This window comes from Hydractinia symbiolongicarpus, chromosome 9 (genome assembly GCF_029227915.1).
Source record: "Hydractinia symbiolongicarpus strain clone_291-10 chromosome 9, HSymV2.1, whole genome shotgun sequence".
Taxonomy (NCBI): Eukaryota; Metazoa; Cnidaria; class Hydrozoa; order Anthoathecata; family Hydractiniidae; genus Hydractinia; species Hydractinia symbiolongicarpus.
In genome coordinates, this window is record NC_079883.1 from 28107252 (window position 1) to 28129931 (window position 22680).

General features: G+C 32.7%; 2 protein-coding genes across 2 annotated transcripts; both read left to right on the forward strand.

The window, feature by feature from the left end:
- Positions 1-51: 51 nt before the first annotated feature.
- Positions 52-12697, forward strand: LOC130656544 (atos homolog protein A-like). The gene is made up of 13 exons (XM_057459424.1): positions 52-351; positions 4170-4357; positions 4443-4645; positions 6890-7015; positions 7589-8396; positions 8477-8593; positions 8707-8853; positions 8972-9016; positions 9096-9209; positions 9746-9814; positions 10182-10313; positions 10805-10842; positions 10917-12697. Exons 1-13 carry the CDS (start codon positions 336-338, stop codon positions 11080-11082), a joined length of 2169 nt encoding a protein of 722 aa, XP_057315407.1. The 5' UTR covers positions 52-335; the 3' UTR covers positions 11083-12697.
- A 2213-nt stretch (positions 12698-14910) lies between these two features.
- On the forward strand, positions 14911-22423 carry LOC130657167 (uncharacterized). Its single transcript, XM_057460132.1, has 11 exons — positions 14911-15248; positions 16557-16590; positions 16903-16973; positions 18507-18560; positions 18642-18713; positions 19055-19174; positions 19800-19878; positions 19955-20181; positions 20345-20525; positions 20687-21150; positions 21261-22423. The coding sequence occupies exons 1-11, from the start codon at positions 14992-14994 to the stop codon at positions 21958-21960; spliced, it is 2259 nt and encodes a 752-aa protein (XP_057316115.1). The 5' UTR covers positions 14911-14991; the 3' UTR covers positions 21961-22423.
- The last annotated feature ends 257 nt before the right edge of the window (positions 22424-22680 follow it).

A 22680-nucleotide genomic window follows, 5' to 3' on the forward strand; every position in this document is an offset into this window, starting at 1 on the left:
TTGTAGCTTGGAAATGTCGTACACAACTCGAGCAAAAAGCAGTCAGGCAAAAATCAAGTTAACTTTGTTTGAATCAAGGGGTTTCCCTTATATCTATATTTAGATCTCGAACATGATTGGCGCATGGAAACGTAATCAAAGAGAAACGAGCCAACCACGAATAAAAACATAATTCAGGGAAAACTTTTGTTATGTGTTCAGGTTGCTTTCAAAACAAAAAAATTATTTAACATGGCGACTGAGGAAGACATACATGATATGCTAAAAACTTACAAATATAATAAAAAATATACGACCAAAAATATCATTTTAAGAAAAGAGATCACAAGGTAGCAATGAGACCAACCGAAGGTAAATATATTAGCTATATAATCATTTTGCTATTAGCTAGATACTCCAAAAACTAGCTAGCCACAGAGTCACAAAGTTTACTAAAGTGTAAACCTTGTAATGAATGAGGAACATTCCTTGTAAAGTTCAGTAACTTGCTAGCTATATAGCTGGTTAGCTAAGGAACTAGCCACGCAACATCTAAAGATATTTTGCAAATGGTTTACTGTCAATTTGAGAAAAATTGAGATTTAAATGCATGCATATGTTTTATATGCTTTTTTTGTATAAAAAATTGGTTTATTAGAATGTAACTCAGTCTAATTTCGTACTGGACTGGGCCAGAAAAGCAATTTATTGTGGATTTTCAATGTACTTTATGAAGCAGAATTTCTAAAACAAGCAAACTTTCTTATATAAAAATGCATATATATTTGAATTATGTATGTTGTCAACTTTATGGCCATGTTAAATGTATTTTAGCAACTGAAATGAATGAAAATTGATAATAAAATATTGGTGTGGCAAGTTTTTTTTGACACCCCTACAAACAGAGAAGAGATGCACCCTACTTGTTTGACAAATCCAGCTAATAAAAAATAGAAGATATGATAAATCTTTTCGATGCAGTTAAATTTATTTATTTATACCTTTTCTTTAAAAAACTTAAAACTATGCAATATTTATTTAATTATATAGAAACTATTATATCATTTTTAAAGAGTTTGGGTCTGGTTTTGTGCCTACTTTATATATTTTGCTGAAATACATTTTCTGTGTCTTAAAAACAATGTGATTTAATAACTTATTTTGACAAACATAAAAGCATTATTTTTATAGATTATATTTATCAGTTGCTAATTATCAGTTATCTGTTAAATTACTCATAAGGCTATAAAATACTGTTTTTAATTCACCCCTGTATGTTCCAGTTATGAAAGATTAATTTTTTATAAACTCGAAATTTTAGCATCTAATAAGTCCTGAACTTCTATTAGAACACAATTATGTCCAAAATCTTACACCATTCTCATTGTTCAGAGATGTACATTTAAATTAATGATTGTAGTTGACCGGGCTTCATGGAATTGGTCCCAGTTGTTCTCTAGTTACCCATGTAACCACATAACAAGTTATATATGCAATGGCTTTACTATTTTTTGTTGATGTCAAACTAATGAACTAACGTTAAAGTTTCATAAACAACAGAACAGTTTCCTAGGCAATGTTTTATAGAACTTATTATATAAAAGAAAATTATAAATATCCTACCCACTTTGCAAGTCACAAGCACACAGACCTAGTATATTATTTTATACTGGTCAATAAAGCCGGTTGAAGAATCCACTGAAGCAGGATAAAAATGAAAAGAATTTTGATGATGTTGCCTTTATTGTGTAGACATTAAATCACTGATCAAAAAAATGTATGTAATCATGTGCTTTTGATGAATGGTTAATGAGATTTACGGGTTTAAATATTTTGCTGACGTCAGCAGAGATCCGCCAAACACAAAAAATGTTTTTTTAGGAATTTATTTACCTTCTGCCTTCATCGTGTAGATCGCGAAACAATGATCAAGAAAATGTACAGGATCATGTATCTTTGACAAAAGGTTGCAGAGATATTAAGGTTTAAATGTCTTTTGATGACGTCATCAACCAATCCATTCTGAAACGGATTCGGATACCCAGGTTTGTGAAACTTACCGAAATAGCTCTCGGGTGGTCCGTAGTTATTTAGGCGGTGAAAAATGACTGACGTCACCACCCCGTTTCCAAGTTATTTGGCCTTAAAGTAGTAATATTGACGTGGCGTAGTAACATCAGAAATTTACCATTTGAGACATAAGTTTTCGGCTACATCAAAGGAAAATGAAGACATCCACCTGCCTGTTACAGACACATGGAACTGGCCTATTATTATATATATAGATAGTTAAATAGCCTGTAGAAAAATCCACTTGATTAGGGAAACAAACAATTATAGAGACATATTTTGATGCTGCTATCAATGACCCAACAACATATATATACAAAAAAAAAATTCTGAAATTTGTTTTCATGTAAAGCTTTAAATGCCTCTCGAAATAATGCGTGCTTTCCAGAAACAGTTAAAAAGATATTGGAATTAAAGGTCTTTTGATGACATCATTAACCCCTTGGTTCTTAAACAGGTTGGTTTAGGTAATTAACCCCATTTTGATCACAGGTGTTACTTAGTTACCTACACAAGAGTTGTATTTCCACCTGTTACCCACACAAGTGCAATACAATTGCTTCTATAATTCTATATAATGCTAAGTTAATATATTGCCGTTGTGAAATCTTTTTTGCTGATTTCAGCCTTATTAACCACCCCTTTCCGGAAAAATAAAACACCCCTCTTTAATATGTAGCTTAGTAGATGTAGCTGTAGCTTAGATGTAGCTTAGTGGTCTCTCTCTCTCTCTCTCCCTTTGTGCAGGAGGACAAAGTTGAATTCCCCTTGGCTTCAATTCAATGTGGGCAAGTGAATGCTAAAATAGCCTTGGGTTACTCAAGCCATGTGAGAGAAATTGGGGAAATAGAAAACTGTGGGCTGTTGGATATTAAAGGGGGTTATTTGGTAGATAAAAGACTCTAATTGGGTCTGCGTAGCTGAAAATGAGCGTTAAATACTCTAGGACTTCCCATCTAAGCCATGGCTTTTCCTGGAAATAATGGACAGGGTATATCCCTCCAATTTTGTAAGGCTAGACACGGAAGGCTAGACATCTATCTACTATAAGTGCTCGAAGTGTCTATTTGAGAACAGGGTTTGAAAAATAAAAATCCTAGTATGGTTTTTTGAGAGTTTTTTTATAAATAGGAAAAAAGAGTGAATTCAGGAATGAAAATGGCTTAAACAGTCTAGAGGCCATTATATTGTCTGGCTTTCTTGTTTAGGAATTTTTTTCATAAGAACCAGTGTGTTAAGCCTTAATTTTTATAGCCTTATGGCCTTTACTCACTATCCCTTAAATTTCTATGAAATTTCTTGTAATCTATAATTTATATAATAATACGCTACGTGTGTCTGTCTGTCTGTCTGTGACAGGCAAAGTGGATGTCTTCATTTTCCTTTGATGTTGCTGAATATTGAAAGTCTAATATGTTAAATTTTCTGACGTTATGATGCGTCGAAAAAAACACTACTTTAACGTCAATATCCTATATTAAATTAATGAAGCCATTACAGTGCACCTAAAATTTTGAGGCCAAATAACTTGGAAACGAGGTGGTGACAGCAATGTTTTTTCACCGCTTGGGTAACTAGGGACCACCTGGGACCAATTTGGATAATTTTCCAAACCTGCGTCCCCAAATCCGTTTCGGAATGAACAGGTTTATGACGTCATCAAAAAACCTTTAAACCAGCGTTTCAAGATCTATAACATGAACGCAACAGGTATACAAATTTCGAAAAAATAATTTTCTGTACTTTTATTAGGGACTTTGCTGACGTCACCAAAATTTTTAAACCCGTAAATCTCATTAATCATTCATCAAAAGCACATGATTACATACATTTTTTGATCAGCGATTTAATGTCTACACAATAAAGGCAACGTAAAAACAAGGTTCTAATTTTTTTTGCAGATGGGTTGCTGACGTCATCAAAATTCATATGACACTTATTTTTCAATTTTATTCTGCTTCAGTGGGTTTTTCCACAGGCTTCATTGACTAGTATATAATGTTGTCATTAGCACTCCACTTCAAGAGGCACCTATATTTTTTGTAAAACTTTATTACCTGTCTGTAATATATATTGTTTTTTGTATTGCAAAATACTAAAATATAATAATATATTTTTAGGTCCTTCCTCTAGTGTCTTCGAAGTTGAAATTTCGCCATCAGAATTTTTCCAAGATCTTGGTGTGATGGTAATTGAAGGTCGTGTGCCAGAACTTACTGCCAGTGGAAGACGAACTGGCATTCACTCATGGCCATTAACCAACAACTCAAAAAAGAGTTGCTGTTTTAAAACAAATATTCAAGAGGAGGTAACCATTTTATGTATATCTATTCTAATTCCAATTTATCTTCAATATATTTGATAATATTCATACAATCTTAATTTAAATTTAGCTGTGTTTATTAGTTGAAAACACGCGTTCAAAGATCTTATCGTTTCTTCCAACACAAAGTATAGTTATTGATGTATTTGGTAGTCCTGAACCGTTAGAAGACAATGACATGCAAAAGAAACAAAATAGAATTTACATAGATAAAGCTAAGAAGCCTAATATGATTTTATTGGAAAAATGGAAAATAACAATCAAGGAAAAAAGGTAATTCATGCCATTTATAATCAAAATTTCCCAATTTTATAGAGTTACGGAATTGCCAAAAAAAATTAAATGTTAACAGTTATTTTAGAAATTTTAAAATAGCATATTCCGTTTTTTTTCCTTTAACTCTGATTTAATTGCTGACAACGCGCAGGGAAAAACAACAATAAAAACTGCAAGTTTGGCGGATATGAGGGGTCTCGGAGGATATGTGTGTACTGTATCTAATTGTAACAGAGGTCAACAAAGACCACAACAAACTGTCTAAGACAGTTTCTCGTAAATGTAGTGTGGTCAACAAGGATCACATAAACAAACTGTCAATCAATATAAGTAAAACAAACTGTCAACAAAGACAGGTTCTAAACAAACTGTCAACAAAGACAGGTTCTAACAAACTGCCAACAAGGACAGCTTAAGATTGATAGTTCATGAGTAGCAAAATATTACTTAAGAATACCAGCATGAGTTTAAAATACACAACACACCCCCTCGACCCTGTCTTTCAGACCACATGAACGCAAAGTAAATATACATACAACGTATACAAAATATATACATCTCCCGTGTATAAATGTCCTAAAAATATTCACATTGAATAAAACCTAATGAACTAAACAGTAAAAATGCCCTGACGGGATGGGTGGGCGGTAAAACCACAACTACTGTTGGCTAGCACGAGCGAAAGAGGAATCGTGGAGCGAGACCGTGACTAAAAGAGCCGAACGAACAAAGTGAAGATTGGAGCCCAGGCCTGTGAAACTAAGATGGCAACCACAGCTACGCGCTACCGTACTAACGCCAGTCCATGTCGTTTAGCAATTAACTAAAGTTAAGTAAACTTAACTACCTGATTCTTTTAAGGAAAAAAATAAAATAAAAGTTGCTGGACTTATGATTTGACTCAGCAGACTTACTAAAAGTAAATAAAGTCCAAATGTAGTGTAATATCAGGGAAATAATCTTAAAAGACCCTGGCAGATTTAAAGGGAATCCGAGGCAGTAAAGAAATTAGAACTTCCCATTTCTTTAAAGGCATGCACTAGAATCTTGTGCACATGCCCACACATGTATTTAGGTGTGTGATTCATCACACACACAAATCTTTTTTTTGTATGTAACCCCCATTGTTGACTTTAATTAAATCCTTTTTGTGAGTCCTGTTTACTCAGTTTGTTTTTACTTGTGACTTCACAAGTTATTTTTACTGTAAAAAAATATGGGAATACAGGTTCTGTCTGCAGTGGTTTTTATTATTTTAATAGGTATTCTAGCTTTATGCCTTTTACATTATGAGGTTCCATGAGAAGTGTCATGTGATACTTTTGAGCTTTTCGTAGATCAGTATTCTCAGAGTAGTAATTATGAATTTCAAAGAAATGCAGCATTTTTTAAGCTTAATAACTGAAGTACTTAAATGATAAAAAAATCTTTGACAATAATTTATTGAATATTATTATTTGTATTATTTATATATTTATTGAACTTATTGAATATTCTTTCAGGTAATTATTTTCATGATCCTTATTTGTTTGTTTGAAATCCTCCGTTGTTTGTTTCACATGTCAAAATATCCCCTGTCTAGTTTGCAGGAGTTAAGTAATTTAAAGCTCACACACATATTTATTTAATTACGAGGTCCACCACATGCCTACTTAAAATCTTACAAAATGGCATGCTATATTGTAGGGCTCAAAATGTGTGGATATTTTTTATATATATATATTTTAACAAAACAGAAGATTAGAATGTTAAATAAAATGTTCTTAATCCCTGATAATTTTCTCTAACATCACTATAACCCATAACATTATATGAAAAGTGATAATGACAGTTTTTAAATTTCATTATATACCACAGTAAATAATTAAGTAAGTAGATAGGTCTTGTTGTAAGTAACCACTGAACTGCAAGGGAGTCTATCTCTGTTTCATATTGCTCTATACCATGGATATTGTCTTCCTATTAGTGTACCTGATCTGTGCTACTCCTGCACTAAGTTGGAGCAGAAAGTAATTTTAAATCAGAAACCTTGTGTTTTACAGACAAGTGCTCCATTGGCAGAGCTATCCAGTCTAAATATATCCAGTCTAATTAAATATACCACAATCTTTCCAAGTTATTTACAATTCTATTCTCCTGTTGAATTATAATGGGGAAGGGTATCCCAAGCACATACACGCATCACTTTACATTTTTACACTCAAATAAGTTACCTTATCATGGCTTATGTTTATGTTTTAGGGAATCGAGCACCTATGTAAATGTAAACATGGTACTACAAGCGGTGAGATCCTACCTTCATTTCTCACAATTGAGTGCATGGTGGAATTCTAGTTGTGGAAGATTTCCTTCACAAATATACTATAGGTAATGTGTTTTCTTACTTCTTAAAATTCCCATAAGCCAACAGCATGTCCTGCAGGATTTCAATACTGGTATGTGCAGTCGACCACAAACTCAGGAAATTTTCTGATGGAAAAGAAATGAGAAATAAGGAGCCAGAGACAAGAGGTTTATCCCGTTTGGCAGAATTTGTCTGTTCACATTCGTCCACCACTCCCTTAGCAGATTTTTTTCTTATCAATTACTTTCACGTGCACTCTATACCATTTTGTGTTTATGAAACTCTACAGAAGCTGAACGCCAAACATTTTCACTCTTTAACACTGAAATACACAATCATTTTTTAATAAACCATCAACGGATGCAATTACTTGTTGTTTTTCTGGAGCTTGTATTCACTAATATTTTTTTAACAAAGAACAGATTTTTGTCACAGAATGAATATTTTTTAAAAACTTACCTCAACTACCTTAGCATACAAAAAAGCTGGACAAACCTCTTTTGTTGCCAGTCCCTAAGTTTTAAAAGAGTTTTTTGTGAAGAATTGTCTGATGAAGTAAGGCTAAGGTGCAATATAATTTTGGTGTTTGTTTTCAGAATTTCACATGATTCCAATGAAGAGTTTCTTACAAAATCAAATCTGCATTATTTTCCATGGACTGAAATTTCTAAATCTCAATCAATGCAAATAACTGTATATTCATTACCAAGGATGGAAATAATGGATCTATCATTCATCTTAAATCAGGAAAAGAATTTATTAACCCTTAGTGAAAGTCAACATTTAAATAATCAGTGGAATTTAAAATTTAAAACTTCAAAAAAAATCATCAGAAGTAACTTGGTTAGTTCATCATCAGAAAAGGAGTCAAATATGAATCAAAATCCAACAGTTTTATGCGGTGGAAGATTTAGTAAGAGGAAAGATGATGAGATTGATAAGTATTTTTCTAACCATCTGCGTTCTTCAAATTGCCAGACAACCTCCTACGTTGGAGAGAAAATTATAAAACTTGATAAAAAATATGAAGACTTTGTTAATCCTGGCAAAACTGCTCCTTCTAAGTTAATTTCAAATCAAGACGAAAAAGCAGAAAGTTTATCTGCTCTTCTAGAAAAACAACAAACAAAAAATCAAGATGTCAAAGATATAAATAATGGCTTGGAAGACTTGTTGCAGAATTTTATTCTTAATAAACCTGATGCGATTGATGATTTTTCTGACGATGAAGATGAAGATGGCGCGAGTGATTCTAATACGTGTAAAAATGTCCTACAGCAATTTTCAATAGAGGATACAACTCCACCAAGAAATGTTAAAAATGATATGGTTGATAATAATCTTAAAGCATGTCCACGTTTAAGATGTAAATCTGCTTCTCCAAGTTTTATTTTTAAAAAACAAGTATGTTATTGTGTGCAGCATTGTTTTTTGTCCATTAAAAATCCCTGTAACTATGGTAACCAAGCGTCAAAACTTTTTAGGCTGATACAAAACCATCCTTGGAATCGAAACCAGTAGCTGCTAGACGATTAGCAATGGTTTCAGGAACCGTGCCAATATTTAATGCAAAAACTGGATTGCCCATGTCATCTAGTCCGGTAAGAGATTATTTAATTACAGATATATATAAACATATTTTTTTTCACTAAAGAAGTAGTAGGTAGTACAATAAAATTAGAATCACATTTTCCGTATTTTTTTTTATCTGCAGGCACCTATAAAAAGACCAAGAAAAATCAGCGAGGCAAGTTTTGAAAACAGCTTATCAAGAAGTGGCTCCTATGATGATTTAAAACCCACTTGTTCTGGATTAAGCAAAAGTGCTCCACCAACAACTGGCTTGCTGGGTAATTTTGAGGTATTCAGGTTTCTTTTTTTATTTTATGACCTATCAACCCATCCTTCTTAAGAATCGTTATTACATAGGCTTACATATTTTTTTTAGATATATTGATTATTGTTCTATTTTCATTTAGGAATCCGTGTTAAAAGGGAGAATTCCAGTAAACGGAACGTTAGAGGTATTTTACCTAACACACCTTTTATAAGTTAAATTCACCATCATCTTACACTGTATTTTTTAATTGTTTTCTTTTGTAGGGTTTCAGAGCAGAGCTAAGTGCCAGTGGAAGCTTTTGTGGAAAGCATGTAATCATTCCTGTAAAAGTCCATTATTTTCATTTATCTGACGACAACGCCCCTTCTCCATATTTAGTAAGTAATCTATCTGATTTAGATTGTTTACAGGAACTAACTTTATTTTACATCACATGGCACTAAGATTATCTTTTTTTTCATCTACCAATTTACTTTTCAATTTTCTCAATATTTTGCGAGTTAGCAGTTAAAGATAATCTCAGCGTTTTAGATCAATGTCTTGCGATCACAAAAAAGCAAACAGCAAACTTGAGAAATTAGTAGTTTTGTAAAAGAGATCGCATTTGGAGAAGGGTCATTTTTTTCGTGTCTATTAAACCTTCAAATTTTATTTTTTCTTAATAATTTTTATACCATTATATAGGTAATCATATAAACTTTCTAAAAATATATGCATTAATATATCAAAATAAAGTTTTGGTGAATTATTAGCATTTTAAAATATCACACCTTTTTGTATACTCACGCCTTATGGACATTGTATGCTTGTTTGAGACTGAGATCATTGTGAATTATTGTGTGCAAGAATTTTTAATTCCGACTAGGGTTTGAACTAGTTTTTGTTTGAATCTACATTTGTTTTTGCTATCCAGGGTCATATAAGTCTACGAAAATTAAAGAAGAAGAAATATCACGTGCCAAAAAAAGGAACAATACAACTAGTAAGAATGTAGTTTAAATAAATCTTTTGTACGATTTCAAAATGTAATCCCGTTCTAGACTTTACTACACACTGTATTTCTTACCTTGGTTAACCAAACGACAATTTTTATATGCTTTAACGGAAACTGTATGTTGCCTTATTCGTTGTGACCTTATACAGCTTTTTGAACATTAAATGTATGAAGTTGGTAAGTAAGAGTGTCAAGTCTTGTTGCATTCCTTATGATTTAATTTAAAATTCGTTTTATTTAATAAGTCCTTAGTTTTGGACAGTGCTCTGTTTTTTATCCTTTTTGATCAACCCTAGGTAAATAAAAAACCCCGGGAACATGTTTATTGGGGTTACCTTTTCAAATTTTTTTACAGACAATTTTCAATCCGAACGGAATGGTTGTGAAAGTATTCGTTGTCCTTTATAATTTTGAAGACATGCCAGCCAGATCAAAAACATTTTTGCGACAGAGAATGATATCTGTTCGGGAGGACCCTAAGACGATGGTGAGTTTCTATTGTTGAGTTGACGACGGTGAGTATATATTGTTGAGTTGACGACGGTGAGTTTCTGTTGTTGAATTGACGAAGGTGAGTTTCTATTGTTAAGTTGACTACGGTGAGTATATATTGTTGAGTTGACAGGAATCTTTAGTATTGTTGAGTTGACGATGGTGTGTTTCTATTGTTGAGTTGACGACGGTGAGTTTCTATTGTTAAGTTGACGACGGTGAGTATATATTGTTGAGTTGACGACGGTGAGTTTCTATTGTTAAGTTAACGACGGTGAGTATATATTGATGAGTTGACGACGGTGAGTTTCTATTGTTGAGTTGACAGGAATCTTTAGTATTGTTGAGTTGACGACGGTGAGTTTCTATTGTTGAGTTGACAAGAATCTTTAGTATTGTTGGGTTATTTTTTGCAAGACAAATCTTAATAATAATCGTAAAAGTGTTGTGAATATTCACCCAATATTATTTTATGTATCTCTTTAGGCTGATGTTCAATTTACACATTATTTAGTTCATCTAAGGTACCATCACTACTTTTCTTTCCTTCTTAAAAATATGTTTTAATATTTTTATTTAACTTGTTTTCTTTTTTAAGTTTCGTAGCATCAAAACATTCACACATATATCTGCACACCGATATTCGAATTATATTTCCACAACAGACACCAGATCGTCCTTTATTAACAGTAACAGAAAGTCCGACCGATCCAAAATATACGCCGTTACTTCATAGACATCGTAAATGTGACGATGAAAATTGACAAAGTTGTCGTGTTTTGATCGTGAATAAGTCTCGATGTCTCGTGATTTAAAAAGATTTTTCTCGACAATTCCGCGAGTTGACGTTGGTTTTTATTGCTTTTATGTTTCTTCTTTTTTGCCGTTCTTACAAAAACTGACCAGCATTGGTGGTCAATTCTTTATATTATTTTAGGCGTATTTTAGTGTTTTACACTGTCCTGGCGTTATAAATTGATTTTACATTTTTGCTTTTAACACAAAGTTTGGCGCGTTTTAGTTAGCTAAATCTTTTATTTCGCATTTTTGGTGTGATGAGTAACTTAGTCTTTTCCTCGCAGATAATTAAATGTTTAAGATTTGTTGAAATAAAATTTTCTGCTACGTTCTTCATTGAGTGGTGGTAGGATATCATAAATTTAGAAATTATTTATCAGTTCATTGCATTTTATATCTAAATCTTTATTATTGTATGTATAGTAGATCTTGAATTATTTTGTTGCCAACTTCGATTCCAAGACTTTTTGTAGCAACCCGAGACAAATGAAATTATTACTGGTTATGTGCAGGTTTCTTCTGTTTATGTTGAAGCTTACTTAACGTCGAGTTCTTGCTTGGTACCGAAATCGTTGTTGGTTTAGTTGTATATAATTGAATTGGATTTAAATTATTGCGTTATCTTATTATTCGATTAAAAATGTATATTTCTATATGTATGTGTTATAAAAGTTTTAGAAAAACTTTTGCGTAAAATTTTTTTACTTAAAGTAGCACAAAGGTTTGCCAAAGAGAGTTGACGCTTCCCCCTTGAAACGTTCAGCGACTTTAACGTTCATTCTTTGTGCTCTCTTAAAGGCTACACCAGAGTTAAATGAAAAATTATTTTTTTGTTTTTAGTATCTTATTTATTGATGTTTATATAAGCATATTTTTTTAATATAACATATCAGCTCTTTATTAGTGTGGATTGTGGCTCATGTTATCTTCCGGAGCCTATACTAATTGCATTGTTGTCTTAGGCTAAAAGGTTTCACTTCGGAATTTTTGGTTTGAGTGTTGTGGTCTTGTTCATTAATTTATAATGGTGGTTAAAAAGGTTCAATAGCTACAGATACGAAAAATAAAATTTTAAAGAATCAATCAACTTGGATTAAAATTTCTTTATATTTTTCCTCTTTCAAGCTTTTATTAGGAATAAGTTTTATTTTTATGTATTAGCATGTATTACGCGTTTTTTTATAAGAAACAAACTCATTGGTTTAGCCTTAATAGCCTTGTTAGCTAATTTACAAGGATCTTTTCTTGACAATCTATGGAATCTGAAAATCTATCTCTACTTTATTCTCCAAGTATGCTTTTTACAGCTGTCTGTTTATAAAATTACTTTTTTCTTCAGTATTTCGCGAATTAGCAATGTTTCTTGTAAAAATCTTTCTTGTAATAGAAAAACGTGTAGCATATGGTCTAGTCTCATTCTCCTGGGTATACAACTATGTTATACGCGAATTCATACTTAGAGAGGTTAACCTCTCAAAGTGTTTTCTATTTTTCGTTTTAGGAATGTTAAATTTGTAAAAAGTAGAATTCTTTACGTAATATACTACATGTTGAGGTGAAAATAAATCGCCGACTTTAAAATTGTACTTGTTTTTGTTTCTAAAGTTGTTTTTCAAGTTGTTTATAAAATGGTGCTCATAAACAAGAGTACGGCTCTTCTGTGTGTGCGTTCTCCGAAAATGCTTTACCCCTCCACTTCGCTCCCAGGGGTTTTTGTCTATCATCGGCGCTGTGCTTTTTGATAGGTCTAACGAAATATGCAATAAAAAGCCCTTGCAGGCTTAAAGATTTCGGATTCGTAGCTTGCGTTCGTCCACTTCCATCGAACCTTCTGTACATTTTAAAGTTAAAGTCAAAAATGTTCTTGAAAAGTGCCAATAAGTGCGCGAGGATCCTGTCTAAATTACATTTTCATTATGTATTTAGACATATATACATGTAATGAGAACTTCAGAACATTATGTCATGCTGAGGGTATAAAATAGATTTGATAAACCTTTTTTTTTCAATTATCCAGCATATAGAGGGAAAGATACTAAGAGGGTTAAATTTGCCATCGGGGTGACAATGTAGGCTTTAGCTGACACATTTGAAACAAGCAAAACATTCACTAGTTGATTGTTAATCCATTTAGTATTGATTAAACATATACTGAGAGTTCATAGTGGCTGTTCATTTTTAGTTCATTTTTCCAAGTGACATCCACGATACGACAGCGTACAGGTAAATCAGTGTTCGGAAGTATAATATGAAAACGAACACCAGTATGTACACAAAATGGTGTTGACAACTGTCGATCTCGTATGTTGGAATTTGTTCCGTCATGTTGCAGGAAAGAAGTATGTTTTTAGATCATTATTGTGAACATTGATTTACCTGGGTCCTTTTCTGTCACAAAAAATACTCGAACAAGATTGGTTGCATTATATGTCATTACAAGAAGTTGTCCCCGCAACGAAAACGGCATCGATGTCGTTTTGGTCAAATTTCCGGACGAAGAAAAAAAGAAAAAGGAGGAAAATCGGCCGGTTTCAATAAGAATTCGGATACGATCCGAAATCTTAAAAATCAACTTATCCAGGGATTGAGATTGCTTTACCCCTTGCTCGATCATAGCGGGCGGATGTAATACGCATTCTGGGTCAATTCGATATAAGACGAACTATTTGTTTCATATGTTTGTTGCTTTATCTCTCCAGAATGCATTTGTGGTGATGAGTCAAACTCGTTCCCAGTATGTTTTTCCTTATATAGGTGAATATTTATCATTGAGAATGAAATACGGATGTGCTATGATAAGTATTCACCTATATGTATACACACCATCCGGATAAACTATCTGAGTTCATCACTAACATATTGCCGCACGTAGTGTAGTGGGTTCGTCTGCGGCTCCCAGTTCTTGGGACCGTGGATCGAATCCCACTCATTGCTTGGCAGTATGTTAGTGATGAACAAAGTAGTTCTTCTTCAATATGTTTTTCCTTGTTGACGAATGACCACTCCGTAATAACGGCTTTGGGGCCACAAGACCCTGAGGACGAGGTTGGTGATGAGTTTGCTCTTGTTGAGTTGAGTTAGTGAACAAAACTAATGTCGAAAAATTTGCTCATTCTTTTTCTTTAAATAGGTCACTGCTTAGATTATATTTTTTTTATATATAAACAGTCTTCTAAGTTGCTCTGACATGATACATACGATTCAAAAGGATTTAGGACTACGGGTGTATTGTTTTTTCAGCAAAAATTGAAAGCAATTTATCCTCTTCCCCAAGGTATTTTGCCTAGAACCGTTACCACTGGGCCCAGCTAAAATTCTTGCAAGATGCTCTAGAACGAGGTTGTTAAGCAATTATAAGTTGCAATTAAACGAAATAGTCTGCGACTAAAACTTTTTATTCTTTGAGATAAACTATTTTTTCAAGAACAATCTTGAGTCTTAATGATTAGCTCGCTGGTTTTATATTTGTGATTCCTAAAACACTTAGATTTTAAGGGGTTTTAAAACTGGACATTTTTTTAAAAAGAATAAAAAAACTTGCTTTCAACGCTTTGCCACTTTTCACACACGTAATAAAGTTTTTACACGCTACTGTTTCCGCCATGTTTGTTTACAAAAAAGCACATGGAAAAATGAAAATTAAATTTCCCGCTATTATTATCGGTAAGGTGTGATTATCCACCAATCAACATTCGCTACGGTTCTGTGTTTACAGTTTTCGAACCAATCAGATGGCCTCATTTTGAAACGCATGCGCTACACTCGTCTTTTGAAACAAAATATCGTGCTTCCATACCGAAGAAACTTTGTAGTTGTTCAAAGTGAGCATAGGTGAAACAAAAACTGGTAATCGTAAAAAAGATTGAGCAAAACCAATGATGCAAGCGACACTGACAATAAAGGAAGAAATTATTAGTCCATGTGCTTCAACTTGTGACAGTGTTTTTGATCAAACAGAAGAAGACATTAGAAAACTTTCTTGTTCAAGCAACGAATCCTGTATGAGTTCAAATGCTTCAAGCAGCAATGATAGCGGAATTTTATCTGATATTCGGGAGAGGAAGCACGTAACCGGACAACGTGAAACCTCCAATTCCTCAATCGTGGAGAAAAATCTTGAGTTTCACTTAAGGTAGCTAACTCATTGTTTGGCGCTTGATTCCTGTTTTTATTTTCGGAATATGCCAACCACAATAGTAGAATAACTATCATGAATTTTCCAATTTTCCTTCTTATTTACGAAATCAGCGCATTAAATAAAACACAGGTGCTATAATACTTAATTGTTTAAATGGTTTTTGTATTTAAAGTTAAAGAAAAAAACATGTTGCTTTTATCTTTGAAAATGTGCTCTTTTGTTTGATAACGCTTGAAAATAATTATAATGTAAGCCTTTACAATGAAGTTGATTTGTTTTACCACACTGTAATTATTTAACTAGTACATAAAAATGTGACTCAAAAACATGAGCAATAGCTAGATAGCTTTGACTTCACCCATAGCTGTAGAATTTATAGCTAGCTAGGTACAATTTTTATAAAAAAACAAGGTCAACATTTCATTGTAATAACAAAATAACAAAATACTATTATATTATTATCACTACTAAATTATTTGAATTAACTTAAATTAATATAATAATTATCCCCTTAAGCATCACCTTTTCTATTATCATGCACTTTATTTTTATAAGGGTCATTCTCTAATTGTGCTTCCACTTTTGCACATATGCAATTTAAAGATAAATATGTTTCAGGCAGCTTTAAATAATGTTAACCCTACGAAGATCTTGCATTAGTCAATAAAGAATGGTCATTGGGACAAATTTTAATTTGCTCTGGACAAAGCAATTTCAGATGTTGTGAAGGACATTCAGTTTTTGAACCAAAGCTTTTGTATCAATTTTATTATAATACAAAAATTGCGAAAATTTAATCAGGACCGCCACACCAAAATACTTTTAATTTATATAAAAAAATTTCAGAATTTGCTATCTTGAAGTTAGTGATCAAGAGTCCATTTATGTTATATTGCTGATGAAATGCACTTTCAAACTGCATTAATTGTACTTTGGCGCTACTTTTATCTCATAAAACCAAATATATAGCCTAATGTTGGCAGATGACAGCAAATTACCACAGCTGTTTCTTAAATAGATTTACACAATTTGAACTTGTCAATGTTTAGAGTTGACTTTGGATTTAATTTCTTAAGTTATTTGTTTAAATCAAAACACTTAAGCTGTGCTAATTGTTACTGATGTTAGCATAGCTCTTTTTTACAATATTTCAGCACTTTGTTGAACCTAACATGGATTATATTACAAGTGCATTCTAAACGCTGCTGAGCATATAAACGCAAGTTTTGTTTCTTAGCTTCTGTGGAGTATTGCCAACTTTGAAAAATGCCTGAATTATATATGTTGTGTTGTCTTTTTTAGTGGAGCACAAAAAGAAAAAATTCAAGAAATATTAGTAAGTATTATTTTATTGTTAATTTGTACATACTTGTTTTCCATTGCAAAGTCGATTCTTGCATATATATATATACTTTATAAAAAAACATTTCTAAATACTTTTTTCTTCATTGTTATTATTTTTTTAGTGTGTTGCCACTTTAACCATGTATTTCCAGTATTATAACTACTTGTAATCTGTTGTACTTTATTTCAGTGACTGCAAATTTTTGTAATCGTATATAGGATCACAGTAAAAAGTTATTAAAATTGCCTTTTTGCTTTCTATTTGCCATCCATATTTTAAAATTCAGTTTTTTTAACATTTTAGGATTCTGTCCAAAGGTTGTCTGATAATGAAAAGTTGTTGCTGTACTTGAAATTACCAACAAGAGAACAAGAGTAAGTTTAAGTGTGCTCCTAAATTTCCATTTTGTAAATGCTACCATAAATGTTATATTTAGCACCACATTTAGTCTGCTATGTGGTTTTTTATTCTTCGAATTTAAGATATATTTGCTTCTGCAAATAATTGCCAAAGTAACATCAAAATTTTTCAAAATCACTTAGGCAGAAAAAATGTTGAGGACAATAGTCGCACTGAAAAGCTTCTGCATTTTCTTTGGCATTTTTTATATAAAATAAAAAACAAATATGATGCCAAGCCCATAACGCGTATCAAACATCAACAAAGTCAACTGAGTTAATCCTGATGTTTTTGCCGAAGCGAAAAGCCTTATAATTACTAATACCTTGGCAATTACTTCGGCAAGTGCTGAAGCGAAATTCATAGGCTGTTGTTTTGATCATGCTAGCATGGAAATAGGGCATTAAGCTGAGAATATTAATATTGTTAATAACACTCAAGTAAAGAGAATAGCAAATAATGTCACATAATTAGCTGCCACCTGCCATCACAGACAAAGTCAGTGTGCACATGCATATAGCTCTTTTGATTTTTCCTAGTAGATTACACAGATCATGTAATTAATACATGTGGATAGCAGGGCTTTGAAAGTTAAAATTATCTGTGTACCCCAAGGGTTGCTTAGGGGCACAATCAGGTACTAGATTTTCAAAAGCTATTTTACCACAATGCACGATGCATTTAACCATTAAAAGATTATAAAAGATTGGAAAACCAATTACTCTTATTTTGACGCTATATTAAGTCATTGTAGAAAATGCTATATTGTAGCGTTTTTACTACCTGTGGGGAAATTAAATTACTCATTAAATGTTAATATTTTTAGGCATTTGTACTAATGTGTTTGTTTTTCTCAAATTATTTTTATTTTTGATTGGTTATAAATTCTGTTTTCTCTGGTAATAGAGGAAATTATTGACAAATTACGGGGTAGTTAAAAAACTTAAAAAGCCTTACAAAAATATTTAAATATTACATGAGTGTAAAATATATGCATTTTAATGAAAGTTTATGTAGCTTAGTGAATGGCAGACAGGGGGAGAAGAATGATTAAATCTAATCTTGCAAGATATCTTTACATGGATTTCCTTTTATGTTGATGCATATTGAGATTCATTCTAGAAGACATTGACAAGTGAACTTTAACAAGTTTCAGTTGCATAAAACTAGTGTAAATAGGAAATAGCCTAATTATCTACTTACCAAAAGAGAACGTCAAAATTTAATTTAGTCACTTTTCCCTGTTTTATTCTCTGGTAGCACTAGGTAATCATTTCTATATAATGTATCATATAAATGCTAGCAAGGATTGAATGGTAGGGTTTCCACGCCTTAAAACCTCTTCTTCCACGCCTCAAATCTTCTCCATTTCTTTGAGAATATGAATATGTTCTCAAATTTTCTCATTTTTTATAAACATGCTGACAAAATCTACGAAAAAAATTCTTATCAAAAGTCCTCAACACAATTTATAATCAATGTGTTTAATAAACATGTTTAATTCTTAGACAATCAATCTCACTTTCCAACACAAAGCAGGAACAAACAATTGCTTTCCAATGGTAAAGTGTTTTTTTTTCTTGTTTGTTTGTTATGTATTGTAGCTTCAAATTCAAAGTGTAAACTTACAAAATTACCTTTAGGATACGAAGCCATTTGGAAGAATGTGATAATACTGTCAATCTTCCAAAGCATGAGGTTTATGAGCAGTACAGGTATATTTTCAGATTTTAGATTTCTGATCCATTGCAAGGAAATGAGTAAAACTATTTTCCACTTCAAAAAGATTTTTTGCGGGTAAAAACAGAACAGAAGAGTTTTTGGATGGCAATTTTTACTTCATATTATTGCACACCTTCAATACAGAAAGTAAACACAATTTACGTAATTCTAACAAAAAAAAAATCAAATTTTTTGCCTGTCGTTTTCGCACACAATGCAAAGAAAATTTCAACTTGATTCTACTTTTCTGCTCCTGTCTGTTTCATTTTGCAGAAAATCTTCTTTAAGTGGAAAACAGCCTTAAGTTGAAAAGTTTAAAATGTTTATTATTTAGAGCTTATTGTGAAAAAAATGGATCAAAAAGATTTCTTAGTGCGCCTGATTTTGGAAAAATTGTAAAGTGCATTTTTCCAAATGTTAAAGCTAGAAGATTGGGTACAAGAGGAAATTCTAAGTATGTGCTACATTCTAGATATCTTATTATCTATTTTGAATCTTTAGCATAGACACATGTCTTGTTACAGCATTATTTTTAAAATATTTTTTCAGTGGCAAAATAGTCTTTTGATGTTTTCATGAGTTACCTAATGTTTTCAAATAAGTATCATATAAATTTTTCAAAAAGTCAAATTTTTCTTGATTCATATGCAGTAAGAACAATGTTTTTAACAAAAAAAATTTAGATAAAAAAAACGAATAGTATGTACATTGTAGTACAATCTAGTCAAAAATTTATGTTAAGAATATACTTTTATGATGCGTGCCTATTGTAATTTTGAGTGGGAACTTTTGTGAAAAATATTTGCAAATTTTATAAAAAAATCACACAATTCACAAATGATTAATACTGCCGCAAGTACATTGAGAGTTTACCACGAAAACAACAATTTCTGTCATAAAGCCTTATTACACAAAAAAGGCTTTTCCCCTTAAACAGTATTTTATATCTTCCAAAGATTCTAATTGTATATAAAGGGCAATTTTGACTTTTAGCAGCAAACTGCAAATTAGGCATTGTCAGCGGTTGAAATTAAAAGACTTTATCAGTGATGTAAAAATATGGTTAATTTTTTTAACAGGTACTGTTATAATGGTCTTCGAAAAGTTTCCAAAGCTGCTTCGGATAACATGCCATCTGGTATAAAAGAATTAGGAGAGGTAGAGCCTGTATAATTTTTTTATTTTTTTTATTTTTTGTTTTGATTGCCGTTTGCCGATACAGTTGCCGTTTTAGGTTAATAGTGAAGTTGAAGGAGAAAAGAAAGACCGTGGTGAACAGGCGTTTTCAGCTGCATGTGTGCTAGTTTGTGAATGGGCAAACAAACTCCTGGGAAGACTTTTTGATACGCTAATTGACCTAGCAAAATTTTTAGTCAGTGGAAGTTATGTGTCAACAAAGTCAATAGCAGCATTGACCCTAATGTCAGCCAGTCAGGAGAGTATTGATAAAATTAACAAAAGGTAAATTGTAGCTATAAAGTATAAAATCCTATTTCAACCTCAAAATATACTTGCAGTATGCTCAATGTTGGCCAGCCATGCCTGTGTACCGTTTAAGCGGAATGTCAACCCGTTTTGTCAACATTCGAATATTATAAGTTTAATTTATTTGCTATATTTACAGGTTCGCATCGGATGGCTTGATTAAATCTACTGCGAAAGATGAAGGACGTCCAAAATCAAGTCATAGCATTTCTACTCCATCAAAAACTGTGAAAAGTGCACCCTCCACCACTGCAAGTCCTCTACAAGTCGTACCAACCACACCTGTGAAAAGTCAGACAATAAATTCTTCCACTAGTCGAGTAAGTTTTTTTTCTTATTTTGGAGTTACTTATCTGTAGCATCCATTAGAGAGTGTTTTTATTTGACCTGTTGTTACGATTTTACAATTGTGTATTTGGCATGTATTTTCAAACTTAAGTTTAATGTTTATTATGGTTCATTTCCGTGCGATTTTATTCAGGATTGTGACATGAAACTCGAAGAATACAGTATAGATGTGTCTGCACCTGTATTCTTGGAGGACAATTCAAGCGATTCGACAAAAATTGTGACCTCCTCGCAGCAGAATGTCTTGATGAACGATGTGAATGTTTTACTAACAAATAATAATCAAAACGGACCTAAATCCCAATTTCAACTCAACAATGACGAAAAAATATCCGTAAACTTAAACCGCTCTAAGAAGGTTCCAGAAATACTTCCGCTTTCTGTATTGCCTTCACCACAACGCCAGATTTCTTCCCCTGTTAGTTATAAAACTCCAAAAAAGGTTGGTCGTCCACGTTCAACAAAGAAGACAAATACAACAGCATCACCCTACTCAAAACAATCGCCCATGATGTCACCAAGACACATGCAGCAGTCATATAATATTAACATGCCACCCCCGTCTCCAGCTACTGCTGTTAACATGACAACTAACAGGTGAGTCGTTTATTTGATAAGTTTGTTGACCTGGTTGTTTTTTGGTGTTGTTGTTTTTTTGCCGTTGTTGTTGTTTTTTGTTTCAATAAAAAAATATTTTTCTTTTGTAGGTTTGACAACTGGCCTGTTGCATCGCCTCAGTCCTCTCCACATAACATCCTCAATCCTGGTCTTGTTTCGCCTATAAACAATGAAATACATAACATATTTCTAAACAGTCGCATGACACCTGTAAATCAACCAATCAATATGCAGAGATGTCACTCGGTTCCAGTTCCTCAAAATAATTGTAACGAACTTTACCAGCCGCTAACACCTCAGCTATGTAACGTTTCGAATTTACCGAGTCCGAGAAATAATACTTTTAAAGCAAAACGGAACTTATCGTCATTCTTTAACGACGATAATGCAATGCAACGACAAAGCATGCAGATGCCGAGTGAAAACTTTCCAATTGATTTGTTAAGAAGTATCCACAATCCTCGATCTGATATAATGCCGAATATTAATCCACACAATCCTATAAACAGTTCTAATGCTGCAGTGGTCCCTATAAATCCGACAGCCAATCCGGCATATGCTATGCAACAAAGTCAGCAACGACATTTTCCGGCTGTTAAAATGCAGCAGGATAGCATTGGGACAAATGATTTTGGTCAACTTTTGGACGATTGGCCAAGTGTTGATGAGTTTGTTGATTTACCTGCGGGCTTTGGTAATGTGGATAGTGATGAACTCTTACAAAGTTTGCAAAGCTCTGAAAATATTTGGGCCAACGAGTGGAACCATACATCGTTGCCGGTAATTTAGCATTTTTACGGATAACTGAGCATTTTTACCGATAACTGAGCATTTTTACGGGTAACTTAGCATTTTTTAAAACAACTAACTTTTAATTTTAACTACTTACATGTTTTTACACAAGGCAGTACATCGCAAATTTTTTATCACGCATCTTGTGTCTATCTTGTGTCCGAATAAAAAAAGTTCTCGTACATATTATTATATTATAATTATTACTACTATTTATACTATGTAAGTTATAATTACGTCTATATATTATTTATGTAAACTTTTTCTGTTTTTATATCTCTAATTTGTCGTGGAAATAAGATTTTTCACAAGAGGGTGCTTACAGCCATTCTTCCATGAATGGCGTGATGTCTTGTTATAAAGTCTTTCAAAAATATTAAGGAACATAAGCCAGAAAAGTTTTATTGTAGCCTTTAATTGTATATTTATATTTATTTGTTCATATTGGAATGTCAATCAATATCATGTTTTATTTACCCAGTAAAATCGTTGGCATCCACAAGAGAGTTAAAAGAACCCGCAATAAGAGCCGCAGCAATATCACTAAAGTGAGGAAACAAATTGAAGGACATGGGTGCGAATATGTGTGTGTCAGGTTCTTTAGAAGAAATTTTAAGGTTTTGAATCAATTTTCTTAGGCCGTTTGCAACCTCGTTCCCAAGAGCTCTTCCCTTATTTTGGCCTTAATCAGGTAGCAGCGATAGCGGCTCTGGCATC

Excerpts from the sequence above, each read along its gene's own strand:
- LOC130657167 (XM_057460132.1), top strand. The coding sequence starts at position 14,992 with ATGATGCAAGCGACACTGACAATAAAGGAAGAAATTATTAGTCCATGT. Across the intron at positions 18,561-18,641 it reads CAAACAATTGCTTTCCAATG|GATACGAAGCCATTTGGAAG; the intron begins GTAAAGTGTTTT and ends AATTACCTTTAG. Across the intron at positions 19,175-19,799 it reads GGTACAAGAGGAAATTCTAA|GTACTGTTATAATGGTCTTC; the intron begins GTATGTGCTACA and ends TTTTTTTAACAG.
- LOC130656544 (XM_057459424.1), top strand. Across the intron at positions 8,854-8,971 it reads GCTTGCTGGGTAATTTTGAG|GAATCCGTGTTAAAAGGGAG; the intron begins GTATTCAGGTTT and ends ATTTTCATTTAG. Across the intron at positions 9,017-9,095 it reads CAGTAAACGGAACGTTAGAG|GGTTTCAGAGCAGAGCTAAG; the intron begins GTATTTTACCTA and ends TTTCTTTTGTAG.